Raw genomic sequence first — 21,004 nt, 5'->3', positions numbered from 1 at the left:
CATTCTGATTTTAAGCTTAAAGACAACATGACTAGATGGTTGGTTGTATTATGTGTAACAACTGATTGTTGTTGAAAGAAGCGGGCATTTGTCAAAAAATGAAACATTACATGGAGAACAGGCTTGCATTCTGAGCCCGCTCTCGTAATCCCCGGAGCATGCACCTGAAAAGTACATGTTCCGCGATGGAATTCAGGGTTGATAGAAATGGGGAGCTTACGCACCCCAGAGGCACTTCATTTTAACGTCAGGACTTCACCACTTCCCAGACCCATAGCAGCCCCCTGCTCCTTCCCAGCCATGGCCTTTAGACCTCAAGCCATGATAGCACACTTGTGGTTACAGGTATGTTTTTCTTGACTTATGTAGACTTCTTATAAAAGGACATCTCACTAAAAAATAATCATCTCCAGTTTCTCCTGAAAATTGGTAGATCTCCGGATCTTCATTCCTGATGACAACAATCACCAGCTGAGAAGCAGCTGCCCCACCTTGGCACATTGTCCCCAGTTTACCACACTACTCACCCCTCCCTATTGCCTCATTCCCTCTGCTGCACTCTGGAGCCTCCCCTACTCGACCTCTGAAGGGACTCTGCCTGCCCTATCATTAAGGAAGTCCATCCTTCATGCCAGAATCAATGATTAAGGTCATCTCTGGTCTTATTATGTAAATTGGTTTTGATCTTTTTAATACAAATTTTACTGAGAACTTAAATATGTCAAAACCAAAGTACAGAGATGAAAACTTTCATGTAAACCCATACTTTGATTACACTATTGCTGTGATGAGCCTTACCTCTAGCTTTTACTCACCATTTCAAATAGAGTGATGCCCATTGCCAGCGACACTTTGGAAGAAGTGACTTGTGGTGCCAGAAGAATGGGGGGAGGGGAGAGGCAGAGAAGCAAGAGATAACAGGGAGCTTGTATTCCTATCAAGGTACGAGTGCTGGTGCTCATTAAAAAATTTTAAGCTTTGTATTATTGCTCTCTTTTTAATTATTTTTATTTTAAAAAGTTAAGTTATTTATTTTATTTTATTTTTTTTGCGTTACGCGGGCCTCTCACTGTTGTGGCCTCTCCTGTTATGGAGCACAGGCTCAGCGGCCATGGCTCACGGGCCCAGCTGCTCCACGACATGTGGGATCTTCCTGGACCGGGGCACGAACCCACATCCCCTGCATCGGCAGGCAGACTCTTAACTACTGCGCCACCAGGGAAGCCCTAAATTATTTATTTTAAATGAGTTTTTTATTTTATTTATTTATTCTATCAGAACAAATTTGACAGCAGGTTGTGGGCTAAGGGTAGTTACTAGTTTGTAAGCACTACCTCTCACTCTGTTTCTTGCTGAGTTGGCCCCATAGACACAACCGCTGTGGCTAGCACTAGGATTTCTAGGATTTCTCCATCATTCTTCTCCCTCCATCCCCCAAATAAGATCCCAGGCTCCAAGTGACCCATCTATGAGATTCCTACACTTACTCAGTTTATTAGCAAAACCGAGCTGACCGACAAAACAATGAGCAATAAACATTGCCCATCCACATTCACTGAGTCAGGCTAACGGTTCTGTCTCTGCCTGAGTTAGGAGCTGCCTGATTTGACTGTTTGGGATTTTATTTAGCTAGTAGGTCAACCAGCATAGATTTTCTTTACCCATTGGGGCGAGTGCCAATTACTTGTTAATGACTGCCCCTCTGTAACTGCCCTCCAGAGTTTATAGTCTGGAAAAAGTCATGTATGCAAACAGCAACTCCAATGCTAGGTAAGCCTGGGGATATTAGAGGTGTCTCAGCTGGGCTGCTATAAGAAATTACCATAGACTGGGTCATAAGCAACATTTATTTCTCACAGTTCTGGAAGCTGGGGAGTCTGAGATCAGATCTGCAGATTTGGCATCTGGTGAGGGCCCTCTTTCTGGTTTGCAGACAGCCATCTTCTCTCTGTGTCCTCATTCGGTGCAGATGGAGAGCAGAGAGAGAGGAAGCAGCTCTCTCCTGTCTCTTCATATAAGGGCACGAATCCCATTCATGAGGGCTCCACCCATGTGACCTAATTACTTCCCCAAAGCTCCACCTCCTAATACCATCACACTGGGGATTAGGCTTCCTCATATGAATTTTGGTGAAACTTTAGGACACTCCACCAAGTTGATCAGGGAAGAAGTAAGGAATCATTCTCAGATCTTCTGCTGCCAGTTTCTCAGTAACTAAAGCATATGTTGAAACTCAAAACCATAGTTTCCTTTACTGGCAAAAGTAGAAAATAGTTTTGGTCTCTGCTGAAATGAAAAGCAATATCTCAGTGCTGTGTATTTTTGCACAAACACCAAAGCTATCGTGATGTAGGGTAAATGGAGAGAGAAATGCCCTCCTACTTTAATGCTACTAATAGGAAACAAACACTGAAGGAAGAACCATCACTCTTCGCTATACACACTGAGAACCTCAAAGATACTTAACATTTCAGACACTTAGATTGTTGTTGAAGCCATTCATCAATGTAGGTTGCTCAGTGTGTGGAAAGTGGGGGGAAGTACTAAACTAGGGCATAAAGCAATTCTTGCTAACATTTTCCTCCTAGAAGCTTTTCATGTCAAGCAGAGTGATGTGCTTCTCTAACCTATCATGAAGGAAACTAAATAAAACCTGAGCCTCAGGGATGCAGGCAGAATGTGTTGCCCATATGAATTCATTTCATCTTAACCACAACCCTATGAGACTGGTAGGTATTGTTTCAATTCACAGATGAGGAAACTGAGCCCCAGAGAAGTTAAGTGACTCAGCCAAGGCCATGCAGCTGATGATTGTGGAACCTGGAGCTGGACCCAACTTTGTCTGACTCAAAAGTGCTGGCAATTATTTAGTGAACTTCCTGCTTTCAGACAAGCAGTGGTCACCATATAAACAATGAAAATAAAGAAACAAAGGAAATAAAGAAAGAGGTGAATGGGAGAAGCATGTCCGTGGGAGATGGACTTGGGAGCTGAGGAAGCAAGATGGAGGGGACTGTCTGAATCTCAGGTTTCCAGTTTAGTGATCTGAAATTGATGACACCATTAGCAAAAGTAGAAGAGTCAAGAATAAGAGCTGTTAATGGGAGATTAAATAGAAATAATAGTTTTAGACTTACAAGTTTGAGTTTTCAATAAGGCACCCAAGTAGAATTCCAGTCATCCACATGGGTGGTGGCCAGAGCCATTAATGAGCAATGCTTGGATATAGTTTTCCATCAGCTGAATATCTCTTAGACGCATCATCCAACACAGCTGTCACCATTTTAGCAGCAAGACTATCAAGGAAAAATGCTTACCTACTTGTCTACATGTATGTGCCTATTTTATTTAAATCTCTCCCTTAAGAAGCTTACAAAAATGGATGCAATGCAAAAATATTTTTAAATTAATAAACTAACATGCAAGGAATATGAAAGATAAGATAGAAACAAAAATGAGGATGATGCAATAAAATGAAAATCAAATAGCAAAAGTTGTGACCACATTCAAGATGCACACGGGGAAGGAGGCAAGAGGGTGAAGTTTATTTGTCTGATGTTAAGTATTGATACCTCAGCTTTCTTTTTGTTACCATTTGCATGGAATACCTTTTTCCATGCCCTCACTTTCAGTCTGAGTGTGTCTTTAGATTTGAAGTGAGTCTCTTGTAGGCAGCATATAAATGGATTTTTTTTGTAACCTATCAGCCACTCTGTGTCTTTTGATTGGAGTATTTAATCCATTTACATTTAGAGTAATCGTTGTGAGGATTAAGTACTTGCATACATACACTATTGCTATTAATTGTTCCGAAATTTCCAGCAGGCAACACAAGTGCAGTGCTTTAGTGTTCATAAGGCGAGATCAAGTCACTCATTCATTAATATATTTGAAACCAAGCCACATCAGGCTGCAGCTGGATGCTTCACTGGGTCCCTGACCCAAGCTCTAACAAACAGGCCCTCAAAGCATTAGGATGGGTCTGTAGTGAACAGTGAGCTCAGTAACTTCCTTATGGAAAATGGTTTAACACATTGAGGGGGGAGGCTGTTAGCTAGAACATCTCTCTTTTTTTTTTTTTTTTTTTTTTTTGCAGTATGCGGGCCTCTCACTGTTGTGGCCTCTCCCATTGCAGAGCACAGGCTCCAGACGCGCAGGCTCAGCGGCCATGGCTCACGGGCCCAGCCACTCCGCGGCATGTGGGATCTTCCTGGATCGGGGCATGAACCCGTGTCCCCCACATTGGCAGGTGGACTCTCAACCACTGCGCCACCAAGGAAGCCCTAGAACAGCTCTTAATGCATATTTTAATCAAATACATTCTTTGGTAGAGTGATATCAGGTGGAGAACATTGCGTCCAGTTTAATCCAAGTTCACTGGATACAGAGGAATCCACAGATGGCCCAGGAATCAGGCCATTTTCCATAAATATTATTTCATGCCTCTGAGTTTTGATGATAAACACTGGGAAGCTGTGGGTTCCAGTCCTGCTCTCCAAAAGGTGCCTGAAACTCAGATGCCCTGAGCTCCCAGGTGAAGGCCGATCTCCATGCTGGGACATGCAGCTTACCTGGTTGGGGTGACTCTCCTTCAGAGAACTGTGAGGTCTGATCCGTTCTCCCAGGAGCCCCAGGCAGCAGAACTAAGTGCTCCTTAGACAGCAGTTCCAAATCTTCAGAATCAGATGAGCACCAAGACAGCAGGAACGCAGTGGACGTTTGATGGATAGAGGAAGGCGAGGAGGAAAGAGAGGAGAAGCCAGGAGCAGAGGCTTGTGTTAATTTCACCTCAGTCAATACCAGTCACTTGGGTTATAAAATAACCTCAATAAACATGCATTTACTTTATGCCACATTCCCTGCAGGTGAAACTTGCAAAACAAACAGCTTTCCAAGTGTGTTCCAGGAAACTGAATGAGTGGTCTCTCTGTGTAGCTAGAAGTCAGTTAAATATTTGGAGATGGGAGAAATTATTTGGATCATGGAAGAAAGAGCTGTTTCAGGCTGTCATCAAACATTTATCAAAAGTTCAGTTATAAGGACTTCTTGAAATGACCTGAGCTCTTCTAGAAACTGAGCATAATTTTCTCTAGGCTTTACTAAACCCTAATGAGTCCTTGACGTTGGATTTCAACCCCACTCCCAGAGCTCAGTCTCTTCATTTATCACTGAGGTCACATCAAACCCACAGTGGAAGCCTGCTGCCTGGAAACAGATTGGGCAGTCATTTATCAGGGAGAGAAGCTCATTTGCTGCACCTTGATTCCGTGAAAAGCAAACCATTTCTCCCACAGCCAGTCTGTTCTCCTTGCCAGGACTGTTGTAATTTTTACGGCACAGGATCCTGTCTGTTGATTTAACAGCTCATGCCTCCCGTCAAGGAGCAAGATGTTTTCCAACTGCCTGCATATACCTCCAAATCATGTCTTCCCCCTAAGTCATGAGACAAGAGATATTAGCAAGCTCCGATGGAAAAGTGTAACTGTTCTTAAGAAATGACTCTCTGCATTTCCACCAAAGTTAGCTGACAGTCTGCTTTGTGGTTCTAATATTTTAAATGGTTTGGTTTTGCTCCCACATTTTTAAGTTGCGGATTTATGGCAACAGTAGTATTTCATCCATCTTTTTCTAGAATGATACAATTCACTCGAGGAAAGGAAGGAAGAAATCTTTCTCTTAATTCCTCTTCCCCCTTCATATATATATAGATATAGATATAGATATAGATATGTATGTATGTATATATGTATGTATATATATGTGTGTGTGTATATATGTATATATATGTGTGTGTGTAAATAGGTATATATGTGTGTGTATATATGTATATATATGTGTGTGTATATGTATATATGTGTGTGTATATATGTGTGTGTGTGTATGTATATATATGTGTGTGTGTGTGTATATGTATATATGTGTGTGTGTGTGTGTGTGTGTGTGTGTGTATAAAGTTTAGTGCAGTGGTCTCAATTGGGAGCAATTTTGTTCCCCAGGGCACATTTGGCAATGTCTGGAGACCGTTTTGGTTGTCACACTGGAAGGAGAGATGCTCTTGGCATCTAGTGGGCAGAGGCAGGGATGCTTCTCAACACCCTGCTGTGTGCAGGACACCCCCCAACAAAGATTGATCCCACCCAAATGTCAGCAGTGCCCAGGTTGGGAGACTTGCTTTAGTGCTATCCCCTTCACTGGCATTATTAGAAGGCCGTGTGGGTCATTGGACTGCCCTCTTGCCGTGTTCCTGTTTCCCTTAGCTGTTACCGTGGTTTTCTCCATCTTCTTGGCATCTTGAATGGGTGGGTTCTGTCTGTTTCCCTTCTCAGTCATCCCCACTGAAACCCTCAGAGTTGGTTTTTATCTTTACCCTCCATGGAGTATGCCCCCCACTGGTCACCAGGTGCCTCCTCTTCAAATGCCCCCAAGAGCTTTCTCCACCTCTGATTGAACTCCTCTGGGGCCCAGAGGGATGAACACCCGTCCCAGAAATCACAGCGCAAGACCCGCGATGACTCCGTGTTCTGTCCTCTCAAGTATTTCCAGGGTCCTTTACTGACCCCCGCCCCGTCCCAGCTGAGGGCCTCCCCCAGGTCACCCCTCTGATATTTTGTTTCCATTTCTTCCCTTGGAGCCCTCGCCCACTGCAGCGGACACGTGAATGATTCCTCTGGGCGTGTGCTTCCCACGGGCGAATCCCTCGGCTTTGACCTTCCACCACAGCTGAGGACTCTCTCTCTCTTCCTCCCAGACATCATGCCCCGCTCGGCTACCCGACGGTCAACCGAAGTGTAGTCTCTCAATAGACATTTACTAAGTGCTTCTGCACCAGGCGCTTTGCTGTTGTGTGTGTCTACAGGTTAACAGAACATAGTCTCTGCCCTTGTGGAGCTCACAGACCAGGCAAGGAGACCAAAGAAAGACGGAGAGGACGTCCATACCAAGAGCCTGACGGCAGCTCCGGGGCTGCATTTCAGTTCAGCCTTACGAAGCTGTGTTCCAAACTATCCCCTGCACCTAACCACTCCAATAAAAATTAATTTAAAAAATAAATAAGCAAGCAAGCAAATAAATGATAAAATAAAATTATGCCCCAAAAAACTGGGGGACCTTCAGGACGTGTAAATGAATACATTTTTATAGGTTATATACAAATACTAATAAAGAATCTTTTTTTAAAAAATATAACCAAAAATAGAATTTTCAAAAGGATGAACTTCAAAAGTAAACACAAACAGAATAGGTGTTACAAATTAATGGTAAATGTGAATTAGTAACAGGAATCATAAATGCAAATTAATAGTAAAAAGAAGTAGAAATTTCCACTTATCTTCATTGGAAATCTTGGACTTTTCCTTCAGCTCCATGTGGGTGATAACTCTCTATTCCTCAAGGGATGATAAACCACCCAGAGACCAGTAAAGGCAGAAAATGGTTAGCCCCTGTATAAGTCTGCCCAGGCTGCCATAACAAAGTAACACAGACTGGGCAGCTAAAACAACAGCCATTTATGTTCTCACAGTTCTGGAGGCCGGAAGTCTGAGATCAAGGTGCCGACAGGGAAGGTTTCTTCTGAGGCTTGTCTCCTGGGCCTGTAGAATGCCACCTTCTCACTGTGTCTTTACATGGTCTCTCTGGGTGTGTCTGTGTCCCAATCTCCTCTTCCTATAAGGACACCAGTCATACAAGATTGGTCATACTAATGACCTAATTTAATCTTAATTCCTTCTTTAGAGACCCTGTCTTCAAATACAGTCACATTCTGAGGTCCTGGGGGTTAGGACTTCAATATATGAATTTGGGGGTACAAAATTCAGCCACGACACCCCCTCCCCCAAGGAGGCCAGAGGAAAGAGTGTGCATCCTGTGACTGAAGGAGCCTTTCCCCACCTGCTGAGTCCTCACCCCCGCCTGCTGTGTCTCTTTTCTTTCAGGAGCCCGAGAGGCAGTACATGCACATCGGCACCATGGTGGAGTTTGCATTCGCCCTGGTGGGGAAACTGGACGCCATCAACAAGCACTCCTTCAACGACTTCAAGTTACGAGTAGGTACGTTGTGCAGATCTGGGGTGGGCTGTGGAGAAGACCTGGTGTCAGGAACAGATTCACAGAAAGGTCGCAATCCTTGCGATGTTGGAGCAGTACAATGACAAATGCGTCATTAGAGCAGCAGAACTGGACAGCATGTGGAAGGGCCCAGGGCAGCTATGAGCTCCTGAGGCACTTTTGTGCAAATTAGAAAAAACAAAAAACAAAAAAAAAACACCTGCTTTGGTTGCACCCAGGCTGCAAGCACTTGGTTTCAGAAGTGGACCCTGAGCTGGGTCTCAGTCTCTCCAGCCACGGTCATTTCTGCAGGGCATGGTAGGCTCAGCCTTCAGCCATGCCAGGAGCTGATGCAAGCCTGACTGTAAAACCCTCCATCATTTTATGATAGTAGGACCCACTATGGGCTATAAGATGCATCCAGACTTCAAAGATGTAAGACTGTTTTTTTAAAAATGCATCTTGGAATTGTTGGAATAGTCCCATACCCCTGGGGTCACAACCTATAAGAACCCCAACTGTGTCCTAAATTCTAACAGAGCTGGAGCTTTTCAGATTGAACGTTCCAATCCCAGAGAAAAAGCCAACTTTCTTCCAAAAAAAAAAAATTCAAGTAAGTTCTTCCCTTGCTTTAAGTTGATTCTTGAGCATGTTCCATGCTCCCTTGCCTTTTACAAATGTCTATCCAAAAAAAGTGTGTTTTAAACCCTCAGGTCTGCACACACCACCTTGTTACGTTTGCATGGTCACTTGCGGCCATTTGTGATTTGTAAGAGCTTCTTTGACCATTTTATGCTGTTCTTGGCAACATATTTTGCTGCTTCTGAAAGCAAGTCCATATAAGAGTAGTCCTTTTAACAAATTCTATCTGAGTGGCTTTTCACCTCTCTTGCATAGCGATTTCAACTTTTAAAAAATCCCAATATTGGGGGCTATTTTCTTCCTTTGGTGTTCATATGTTCTGAATTGTAAAACCCAGAAATATTACACATTTCTTGAGCAAATGGGATTCTCTTCACTGCATGTATGTCTTATTGTGAGTATCTGAACACATTTTTATTTAGACCTTCTCATCTGTGTGCCCAGTGGACCTTTATCTGGCTCCACCCGTACAAAGATGAGAAGGGCCAGGTGGGCAGGAAGCTGCCCCCATCAAACGTGGAGACAGCCCTTTCACCTGGAGCTTTTTATTGCTTTAACAGCTTGGAAAATGGGATCCTCAAACTTTCATAGTATGCTCCTTAAAAAAAGAAATCAATTGCATGGCAGAATGACCCCTGTCAAATAGTCTTTTTTTTTTAATTGAAGTACAGTTGATTTACAATGTTGTGTTAATTTCTGCTGTACAGCAAAGTGATGCAGTTATACGCATATATACATTCTTTTTTAAATATTCGTTTCCACTATGGTTTATCGTAGGATATTGAATATGGTGCTCTGTGCTATACAGTAGGACCTTGTGGTTTATCCATTCTACACAGAAAAGCTGCTGACCCCAACCTCCCACTCCATCTGTTGTCAAATATGTATGGACCAAAACAATATTGCCCTTCACTGCGAAGGGGAACGGGACAATTCTTTGCTAGTCATATCTGTCACATCAAAAGCCCAGGGTTCTTGGTCTGGACCATAACAATATTTTCCAAATTAATGTGAGCAAGTTAATGGACTTCCTTAAGTAGGTACTTATTGAGTGCTTACTTTGCACTGATTATTGAATAACTATTAATATCTATACACTCACCCCACACACCAGCTCTTTTCGATGTCTGCAGAAGCCCTGCTCAGTGTGTCCGTGGCCTCCGAGCTTGCCTTTCCCCAAACCCTCCGTCTCTCCCAAGGGCAGCTTCCCAGCCCCATCTTTGGACATAGTGCCATCCAGTGGCAGTTCACAGTAGGAACTCAGAAGGGTAATATTAGCCCCTACAAAATCATGATACATAGTAAGAGCCGAACTTGCTCCTAATGTCCTTTTCCGCACGTCAAGCTGTAGAGTCAGTCAGTGAGTGGGAAGCACAGATCAAGCACGCCCCTGCGCTTCCGCAGAGATCGCTCCGCTGCCAGCAATATCGGCCCCAGGCTCTCTGCCCTGGCCCAGAGCCACTGACCAAGCAGGGGCTCAGAGCAGCCAGGACAGCTGAGGGCAGTGGCGTCTGAGATCCCCGGCCAGCAGCAGGAATAAATTATTCGGGATGTCTGAAACAGAGATTTGAGTTTTACTGAATACTCCACAAAAGCAAAGGAGAACTTCTTTCTCACTCTTGCGTACCTTCAGGGATTTTGTGGAACAACGTTTGTGCTGTGTTGCCTGCCCCACTTTCCATTGCAAAGGGGAGGCTTTGCCTCCGATCTATAACTGGGCTTGTACACAAAGCAGTTCAGTAGTGGGGAGTGAAATCTCTCAGAAACACCCTCATTAATCTATACGATTTGATTACTGCAGTAAGCCTGGGGAGGAGGGGGTCTTAGATCCAGGAGAAAATATAGGGAGGAAAAAAATCAACCAGTGTCAATACCTCTGTTTCTATTTCTGTGGCCTACCTCCCTGCGACGCCCATAACAACTGTGGGTCCGTGTGTTTGAACTGAGTTCTTGGGACAAGGAATCGTCCTACTTGCTACACTGGGGGTGGGGGAAGACCCCAGGCAGGGGTCTGTGAGAATTAGAAGCTTGTACATGTCAAGCTCACAGAATAGTACATGGCAGGTAGAGAATGCAGCACACATGTCAAGGGGCTGGTGGTGGTTTAAGCAAAACATTAGAGGGAACCCAGAAGTCCACCAGCGGCAGGACGGCCAATAAATAGAGTTCACAGACTCGCTGTGGCTGGTTAAAATTAAAATAGGTGCATTACCACAAAACTATCGGAAAACAAGATAATCATCCCTTGCCTAAGATTATGTGGCATCATAGAAAAACAATTATAAGGTTGAGTTTTATAAAGTATACCAATTTTACGCTATTATGGAACAATGGTAAATAGACATATGAGCGCGAATCAAGAAGAGGAAGAAAGACAAACATTTTACTGTTTTTGAGATGATGAAGTTAGACGAATTATGGTTCTTTGTTTTAGAGTTCCATGAGTTGGGCAAATGTTTGCTGCGTAATGATGGTTCAGGAATGGTCTTGTAAAACTTCCCTGTATGAGACAGTTGCTTACACTGTCAAGTTCATGATTCAAATCGTGCTCAGCTGGTTCTGGTGTGTCACAGGTATTAACCATGGCCCTGTAATAGCCGGTGTGATCGGAGCTCAGAAGCCACAGTACGATATCTGGGGCAACACCGTAAATGTGGCCAGTAGGATGGACAGCACCGGCGTCCTGGACAAAATCCAGGTAATTTAGTCTGTTCTGTTGTTATCCACCATGTCTGTCGTCTTGGGAACCATACATAAGTATATAATAAGGATAATATATTAAAACAGAGGGAAGAAAGTAAACTTTGTAATTTAGTGAAACTTTTTATTGGGGAAATACTAATTCGTTTCTGCATTAACTGTGAACCATAAAAATTGTGAAATAGTATGAAGGTTATTGCATTTGGGAAAATAGGTGATCACAGCGACCAACAGGGCAGTGCGGCCACCTGATGGGAGGGGTGGCAGGGGTGCCCTTCTCCTTGGTATAACCCAGACCAGATGTGACCACCTGCCTTCCGCTCCCCAGGGGCTGAACTTGGAGGATGAGTGAAGGGGCCAACTGCGGAGAGGAAGAGATGAAATGGAGTGAGGTGAAGTGACAGTACTAGATCAGACTAGCATGGAATTCAGATATCTGGAAATGACTGGAAGGCTCTGGAATCCACCCAAGGGGGAGAATTCCAAGATCTGACAAGTTAAAAGCAGTGGTGACTGCGCACACCTGCTTGGGTCACAGCACCAGCACCTAAAATGGGAGACTCACTCTCCGAAGGAGAAGGATATGTGTGTGTGTGTGTATGTGTGTGCGCGCACGTGCCTGTGTGTCTGTGTGGAACTTTCTGTTTTCCTCGCCCTCAAAAAGCAATGGTTCCACATTTCACCCCAGCTTTTTTGTCTTCTGGAAGATAAATTCCTGCCAAATGGCAAGTTTGTATGAAAATCACTGGACACAGCTAACAGGCTTTATCGGTTTTTTGTCCTCTTCAGAGAATTCCCTGAGCCCCTGTTCTGCGCCTCAGCTTGGCGGAAATCCTCAAATAACCCTGCCTCCCAAAAGTACGCTGGACACTGGAGTCCATTGTTAACCTCTGCAGGGAGCTGTCAGCTCCAGCATCACCTAGAAGGGGCTTTTCGTGAAACCCCTGCAGAGCTCACTTGCTTTCAGTGTGACTACCTCATTCCTCCTAGAGGATCCTGTCTCTGTGGCCTTTCTCAGGCAGAGCTTGACCTTTAGATGGAAGGTGACACACGTGACTTCTACGTGTTCACCTTGCAGTCAGAATATGAGTCAGCAGTTGCTGAAAAGTTAGCAACCATCCAACAAAGAGAAGAGCGAGAGAAGAAAAGAGGAGTGTGGAGGAGGAGAGGAAGTATCCCAGGCCTTCCCGGCCAAATTGGCCACTGCCAAGGAAAAATAGAGCCGGCTGTTCTCTTGGGATCCGCCCCAGACCAAGCTCTCAGCAAAAACGGGGCTCCTCTGACTAGGGCTTTCTGTCTGTACATGGCTGGCCGCTCCCCGTGCCCAGGGATGCTCCAGCGATCCTGGGCAGCCCGGGTCTTCTGCTTGGTGGGGAGAAAGGCAGGCTCCTACCAGGAACACATTCGCCCACCCGTGGGCCAACCTAGGCCTCCACCGCACACCAGGAACGTTCGGAAGATGGACAGTAGTTCCGCATGCTTCCCGACTCTCCAAGCACTTTCCGAGCACTTAGGATAAGTATCAAAATTAATCTGAGAGAGAGGCCGGTCAGGGGAACGTGCCCTCCCGGAGACCGTAAATCCCCTACAGGTCAATGTTGACAATGATCACGTGTGTCTCTAAGAGGAAACTGGGCCTCATAAAAGTCCGTGTGACTTAGTGCCGTGCAGCCACCTGGACCGTCTCTGTGCGCTTTCTCTGAGCCCGGGGAGGGAACAAGACAGGTTTCAGCCCGTCCAGAGTGAGGGATGTCTTCCGCAGGCCTGCGTGTTCACTCAGCTCAGTGGCTGGAGGGTCCGCATCTGGGTAGGTTTTCTTCTCCGGAGGGCAGAGCGCACCCCAGCTCCACTAGCCTCTCATTTCCATTTATGTGCGAAAAACCCAGTAGTGAGATGCCAGGAAGAATTGAAAATGATGCTGAGAATATTTAAAACTTCCCCTGGGCCTGAAGAACAAGTTCTTTTTATTCAAGATGATTTACACTCCCACCATGCTTCCTGTGCCCCCAAGAACAGCATAGGAAGCCCCTCGTCCCCCAGCCAGGCTTGCCCTGGACTTGGAGGAATCGTAGCTGGAGTTCATTAGGTTGATGGCTCTCTGAATGTCACGATAACTGTGCGATTGGCGATACAGATTCCAATGGCCAGCTCAGAAATGCCAAGGGTGTGCTGCCCAGCACCAGCCTCAACTGCAAAATTACCCTGCAAGGCTCCAAACGATGTGTTTGCTCCCTGCGTGGAAGACCAGAAGCCAAGTGTCTGTAGCAATCTCTAATTCTGATTGCCCCTAAGAACTCTAGTCAGGAGAATATATTTGTCATCTGATTTTCTTGACTATGTCCATAGTTTTTCAGTTCTTATCTAGTGTTCCCGAGCTACAACCTATCCTCCTTCTCCGGGACTTGGGCCCAGCCAGGGGAGGGCAGGACGTGAGCATCTGGACTTTGCATCCCCCTTTTCCTTCCTGCTCTGCTCAGAAAGACCCACACTTTGGCCCCTTTGCTAGGGGCCAGCCACTGGGTCACACTGCAGAAGACAGATTGATTTTTCTAGCTCTTTCCCACAGCCTGCCCTTGAGATCGTCACAACACACACTTCAGCCTTACTTCTGGGTCCCCCTGGATGCTGTCCTGGGTTCTAGAAGCCCAGCCCTCCTGTGGTTTTGATGTGCTGCCACCTCTGCCCCATGGCAGTGTCCATCCTCCAGGCCTCTCTCAGCCGCCAAGGGGCTGGCTCATTGCCACTGCTGCTGCCCCAACACCACACGGCCCCCCGACGGTGTCCACACCAGAACCAAAATTGTGGTGTGGCGTGCCCAGCACACGTGTGTCACGCCCAGCACTTGTGCGTCACCCACATACCCAAGGTGGCCGGGCCCTACAGGTGGCATGGCCGTTTCCTCTGATGAAGTGGGATGAAATCCCTCCTCCTCGCCTGCTGTTTCACATGGTTCCAGAGCAGTGTTACCAGGGATTTCTGGGGAAATAGCTCCCTCCCTCTCTGCTCAGGTCCCAGATACCTCCTGGGGGGCCTGGCTGGGGGACCACGTTCCTGATGGATGGTCCCTCACCTCAGAATCTGAGGTCTTGTTTGTATCCCAGTCGGTGCACCTCACACGTTCTCTGCTTGAGAGGATGCCTTTTGCAGGAGGTTCCTCTGACACGCAAGCATCAGACCCCTGCCCTCGGTCCTAGGTGTGGTCTCTCTCGAGAGCACAGCACATGCTCAAGCTGAAGACAGTACAACTCACCTCCCCTCCCCTCGGAGAGAGGATCCGTCCTACCCAGCAGGTTTCCCTGCCCACTGACCCAGCAGGACCGGGGCGTAGTGCAGAGATGGGGTCCTCACCTCGTGGTGCAGTGGCAGGAAATCAGGAGTCCTGTCACACTGACAGACTGCCCCGGAGGGGTCACTCCTTTCAGCAACCTGAGTCAATCCAATGAGGTGGGGAAACTTTCCAGACCTGATGCAGAGCATCCTGTCCGCCCTTAGGCTGGTGCGAATTCCTAAGGTTCTTTCAGTTTCAGGTCATTTTATTCATGTGTATTAAACCTGAAACACGTGGCCATTTGCAGAGTCGACTGTGCTGCTTTTCCTGTGTTTTCTCTTATCTATATTAAAATCTATCATTAACATTTATTATTTTAGGAAATGACATTAATAACAATTTATAAGCATCATCCAAAATCCCACCACTTCAACATAGGTTTACTTCCTTTCTTCCAGGTCTCTTACATGTGAAAGCATAATCTTCATGTGGTTAAAATCATGGCACGGATCCAGGGTTGATTCTTTTTTGGGGGGCTGAAATAGTTCGACATGATTTCATCGTCTGATCTGTGACATTGATCATGATAGCGTCGTAGTTTTGTTTTTGTTTTTGTTTTCTTCAGGACACCATACATTTGAATTTTACTTTAAAATTATTATAATTAAACATGTCATTATTTTTCAGTTCTATAAATTGTAACTGATGTCTGTAACTAATAACAGTAGTCAATAGTCATTTTTAAATAAATGTTTACTGCACGTTTGGCCCAAGTTTAACTCTCAAAAATATGGAACGCTTCATGAATTTTTGTGTCATACTTGCGCGGGGGCCATGCTAATCTTCTCTGTATCGTTCCAATTTTGGTATATGTGCTGCTGAAGCAAGCACGATGGCATCGTAGTTTACTTAACCCTGGAGATTACTTGAATCTTAGGTTGTTTCCAGTTTTTAACTTTCACAGCACTGAATTAAACATTGTCCTTAGAAAGCTCTTCCTCTCATGGATTATTCTCTCATCTGATTTCTCAGGAGTAGGATGAATGGGTCAAAGAGCATGAACATTTGGGGGCTCTTTATTCTTGTAGTCAAATGCCCTTTGAAAGGGTTGTGTCCGCATCGGCACTAAGCACTTCCTCATCTGTCACTGTGCTTCCAGGTTACTGAGGAGACGAGCCTCATTCTGCAGACCCTGGGATACACGTGCACATGTCGAGGAATAATCAACGTGAAAGGAAAGGGGGACCTGAAGACATACTTTGTGAACACAGAGATGTCACGGTCCCTTTCCCAGAGCAACCTGGCATCCTGAAGCGTCGCCTCGGTTTTGGCAAGAAGACTGTATTTTCAGGAAGATAACAATGCACTTTCTGACTGCCACTTTTGTCCCTCGTTTGTGATGTGTGTGCTCTGTTCTGTCCTCTGGAGCCTCTGTAGACTCATTCCTGTGACCCGGTGGCCTGCCGTTTGGTGTCTGATGTGTGCCAAGATCGCCCTGCCATTTGCACCGTGCTTACTCCTGAGCAGAAGGGAAAGGAGTGTGCATTACAGCCCAAAAGCCTTCAGAGAAACTGACAGAGATGAGAGAGGCAAAACAGACAAAAATTCTTAAGGCAATAAAACTAGGGGGTGTATATTATCTTCCGGTGCATGTTCTTTTTTGGAAAAATATGGTAGCTCGCCAACCGCATCTGCTAGTCTGATACTAAAACACACAGTATGTGTGACTAAGTTGATTTTGTCACCTCCCATGGAATCCGACTGTGTTCACCCACGTGTCTCATTGCAGTGACTGTCCACGGGCCCAGCTGGGATCCATGGCTCCGTCACCTTGCTCTGTTGTGTCTCGTGCCAGCAGCACATCACCATCCATCACCAGAATTAGTTCTTACAACCTAGGACTAGTTTTGTACCAAACACGTCTGATGTTTTGATGCCATTGTCTTTTGTAAGGTTAATTCATTAAAAGTTTTATGTACTTTGGTTGATAGTCTGTATCTTTCCCGCCCCTGCCCCCTCTTCTTCTTTCTCCTGTGGTTTGCTCCAGAACTGAGTTGGTTTTCCACTGATTCTCCCATGGGCAGTTGTTTCAGAAGCAGAGATTGAACTCTCCTTGGGTAAATCAGATCGGGACAAAGTTTGTGATGTCGATCATTGATTACGCAACTCCCTGGAAAGAAACACAGTATGCTTCACTGTGTCACGTGGTCTGTTTTCACTTTGGCATCTCTAGGGAATATTTGCAGGGAAAAATATTTTACTAGTAAAAAGATTCTCTACTAGCAGCGGCACGCACTCCATCCACATACTCTGATCTACTGTAATACGTCGGTAGAGCCATGAGGCACCGAATAATTGGGAACTAGGTACATCAGCTTCACAATAGTCTGAACTACCGAGAGAAGCCACCAAAGCCCCACGAGCTGCCTGTTATGTCTGAGGAGACTTAAGAAGGCACAGGGACTTCCCTGGTGGTCCAGGGGTCAGGACTTCGCCTTCCAATGCAGGGGGTGCGGGTTCGATCCCTGGTCGGAGAACTAAGACCTTGCGGCCAAAAAACCAAAACATAAAACAGAAGCAATATTGTAGCAAATTCAATAAAGACTTTAAAAATGGTCCACATCAAAAAAAAAAAAATCTTAAAAAAATAAAAAAGAGGGCCCAAAGCCAACCTCGATGCATTTTTGAAGAGAGAAGACCTGGAAAACTGTGTTCTTGTAAATCCAGCTCAAGAGTTTTGGTTTCTTTCTTCCCCTAAAGAAATCATACTTTGCCAAAGGGTGAAAAATAGGTCATGCATAATCAAACGTTTAAAAGCAAAGCCGCAAATGCCAGCCTGGTTGGGCACACCATAGCTCAGGGCAGGCATCTGTAAGAAGTCGAGGACCCCAGTGATGCATTAGGAAGCGGCTGGGAACTCGGACTTGAAGCAGGAGCCCTCCATTTAATCCCTGACTCTGTTTTTTTTTTTACTAGCTGTGAGACTTTGAACACATTTTTCAGTTTCTCTTAGGACTTTTTTCCTCATTGGTAGCTCATGGGCTCAGATCTGATTAAAAGAGCTAATGACCGTGCGAGAGGCTGGCAGGCACCCAGGCCTTGCTCCAGCTTGTTGGACCCAGTGCATTGCAGGATCAACATGGCCACCCTGCCAGGGCTTTGGCTCATACTGGGTAAAAAGAGCTTATCGAAATTAATAACCGGCCTTCATCATCAAAGTGGGAATACAGCATGACTTGTCCAACTGTCTGCCCCAGTCAGAAAGTTTTTGATCCTATAATTGCCACTCAGCATTGACCTTTATACATCTAATTCTCCAAAAAGGTGACTGAGAGAAGAAAAATAGTATAAGGGCATTTCTCTTCACTGTAAACGAAATCTGGACTAAGATGCCCTAGGTTTCAGGGACTTTGAACTGCCCCTGTGGGTTCTTCCTCCCTTGGAGCCTACAGCATCCATCCTGGGGCTCTTTTTGTCACCTGCCCTTAAAGGTAGATACCTGCAGATGGGTGATTCACCCAGTGCCCTTAACTGTGCCCCTCAGCCCCTGCCCCAGATGCAGAAGGAGAACTGTTTTTCCCCAAAGCTGTATCTCCAGCCTTATCAAACAATAGATTTTTTAAAACAAGCAGAGTCATTATCAAAGTCCACCTCACAAAGGGCTGTGCATACATGTGTCTCTCAAAGTGAGGTTCCCAACCAGCAGCATCAGCATCACCTGGGAACCTGTTAGAAATGTACATTTTTCAGTCCCCAATGCAGACCTGCCAACTTAGAAATCCTGGTGGGGGGCCCAGCACGCTCCCTGTACTTTGCAGAGCAAGTCCTCCACGTGATTCTGATCCCCAATCAAGCCTCAGGCCCCCAGCATTTTACAACAGAGGAACCAGGTGCAGAGAGGTTCAGGGGCTTGTCCGAAGTTTCCCAGTTGATCAGTGACTAAGAAGAGACTAGAAGGGAAAACTGCCTGTTTCCTGAATCTGAACATGTGACTTGTGGTCAAGGCTCCCTAAGTTCAGGCAACTACAGACATTGCTGTGAGCAAATCATGCAAATGAGAGGACTCACCAGCCATGTCCATCATGGCTGCAGCATTGATAACACGTAAGAATCTTGCCTCAAAACCCTCCTTAACCTCTCAGTCTTGTAGGAAGCCCCCATTTCATGAAAAACACTGTGAGTCCAGTCCCCTTAACACTGCAGTATTTTTAATACATCTGTTTAGAAAAGTCTGCATTGTCATGACTCTTCCACGTTATTCTTTTTCCCAGCTCAGTGTGCTTTCCTAAAGACAGCAACACTCTGCTTTTGAAAAAACACTGACAAATGGAAATTTAATAAATCAAAACAAATTCTTTTAATGTACGTTTTTCTTTGATAAGATGACTAATGGGCATTCACTGATTGGCTTTAAGGTGTAAAAGTCAAGATGCTGAAAGAAATATAATTTTCCTTTGCTTCCTAATAAACATGAGTGCTTTTGAAAGCTTGCCCAATTAAAGTCCTGCTTTTTAAAAGTAGTAGAAGGTTAAGGGAGTAGAATCTGACTTAAAGTAACTGAAAATAATCTGACATTAATTTATCGCAACTACTTTCAGATGAAGGCATTTCTTTTTTATTTACTTATTTATTTTTGGCTGTGTTGGGTCTTCATTGCTGCACACAGGCTTTCTCTAGTTGTGGTGAGCAGGGGCTTCCCATTGCAGTGGCTTCTCTTGTTGCGGAGCACGGGCCTAGATGCATGGGCTTCAGTAGTTGCGTCACACAGGCTCAGTAGTTGTGGCTTGCGGGCTCTAGAGTGCAGGCTCAGTAGTTGCGGTGCACGGGCTTAGTTGCTCCGTGGCATGTGGGATCTTCCCGGACCAGGGCTCAAACCCGTGTCCCCTGAACTGGCAGGCAGATTCTTAACCACTGGGCCACCAGGGAAGCCCCAAAGGCATTTCTTAGAGATGGCTTGTCTTTCTTGGTAATCAAGATGGAAGAAAGAATAATTTATAAAAATTTCCATCACCCAAACTTTATATATTTTCTATCATGTTACTATAAACGTGCTTAATGCACCCAAAGGCATTCCAAATAAACTGCTATTTGTTTGAAAAAACATAGGAGACACCGACAGTGAAAAAACATTTTCAAAAGTATAAGGAAATATTTAAGAATCATTCAGCCTTGAAATTGCCAGGAACGCAGTGTCATAAGTCCTTAGAGAATCAAGACAATAAAACCAGCAATGGAGGAATCAGCATTGAAATTAATTAGATCACCTGCCCATTAACTGCTAAGCTGTGGAAAATTTAATCATGATAGGTGAGGAATGATTTCTTGCAAGAAATCCATTCATTAAAAACACAGCCAATATCTTAATGCTTGAATAACTTTCAAATCACCTCCAAACTAAACATTTCTAACTTTGGTTAAAGGCAGCAGCTGCTTCCTAAAAGAAAACTGTTCAAAGTGACAGTCACAGCCCCTATCGTGCAGGTTAAGACCACACTCCAGTGGCTTATGGATTCCCACACAAACTCCTCGAGGTTTAGAACTGCCACTTTAAAGCTGAGGAAATGTGGGCTCAAGTAGGTGAGTCAATTTGCCCTACCCCATGCAGCTAGAAGATGCAGGAGCCACAGTGTCACCCAAGTCTGTCGAGCGCCAAAGCCCGATCTCTTCCTGTGACCTCTGGCTGCTTCTCCACCGAGGGATGACAGCAGCATTGCTGGCCACCGAGGCCACCCATCCTACTAGGGACTGTTGTTCTCGGTTGTCCAAAATTCTGTTATTTGTGGCTCAGGCCTGTGGCGGGGTGGGGGAAGGAATGCTGTAGACGCTAGAGTTCAGCTGTGCCGAAAGGCAATTTCATTATCTCCCCATTAAGTATTGTTTGTGATGTGAGACGGTAGCGGTTTCCATAACCGGTAAGAAAAGGACCTGCGCACCATTGCCACGAGTGCCTCCGCCAGGAAGACTCGCAGACGTGGAGAGGAGCGAACAAAGATCAGCCCAACCGCTGTCAAGGGGGAGCAAGGTTTTCATTGTATTCAGATGCTCATAATGGATCAATCTCCAGCATCATTTCATCTGAAATCGGTTCGCGTGAAAACCGTCATACTAGGTAGGTGTCCATCCTCAGACTCGCAGGCCTTTGGCCAGGCTGGTCGCCAAGGAAACGTGCGGGAAGCAGCCCTGCGCGGTCCTTCCCGCGGCCCCAGCGCATCGGGGGCACATCAGGCGTCGCCCACTGGCCCGGGAGGTCCACACAGGGACCCTGAGGCCGGCGCCACACCGCGTCCCCCCTTCCCCTCCCCCCCCCCGTGCCATCCCTCTCGCCCGCGCCCTTCGGGCCGTGCGAGGGCG

The 21,004-nt window shown here is 45.7% G+C and overlaps 1 protein-coding gene and 1 non-coding gene across 2 annotated transcripts in view; one reads left to right on the top strand and one right to left on the bottom strand.

Annotated features, from left to right (window-relative positions):
* Nucleotides 1–16,634, top strand: part of ADCY2 (adenylate cyclase 2) — a 455,891-nt gene extending 439,257 nt beyond the window's left edge. The window contains exons 23-25 of the mRNA XM_032629124.1: nucleotides 7,932–8,046; nucleotides 11,259–11,383; nucleotides 15,813–16,634. Coding sequence (XP_032485015.1) covers nucleotides 7,932–8,046; nucleotides 11,259–11,383; nucleotides 15,813–15,965 — 393 coding nt within the window. The 3' untranslated portion in view covers nucleotides 15,966–16,634. The remainder of the gene's footprint in view (nucleotides 1–7,931; nucleotides 8,047–11,258; nucleotides 11,384–15,812) is intronic.
* On the bottom strand, nucleotides 15,438–15,544 carry LOC116752466. The gene has a single exon (XR_004349532.1). It is a non-coding gene; the product is annotated as a U6 spliceosomal RNA (small nuclear RNA).
* Nucleotides 16,635–21,004: the final 4,370 nt, after the last annotated feature.

Source organism: Phocoena sinus, chromosome 3 (assembly GCF_008692025.1).
Source record: "Phocoena sinus isolate mPhoSin1 chromosome 3, mPhoSin1.pri, whole genome shotgun sequence".
Classification (NCBI taxonomy): domain Eukaryota; kingdom Metazoa; phylum Chordata; class Mammalia; order Artiodactyla; family Phocoenidae; genus Phocoena; species Phocoena sinus.
The sequence above is the reverse complement of the archived record's forward strand: the minus strand, read 5'-3'. Positions and strand labels throughout refer to the sequence as shown.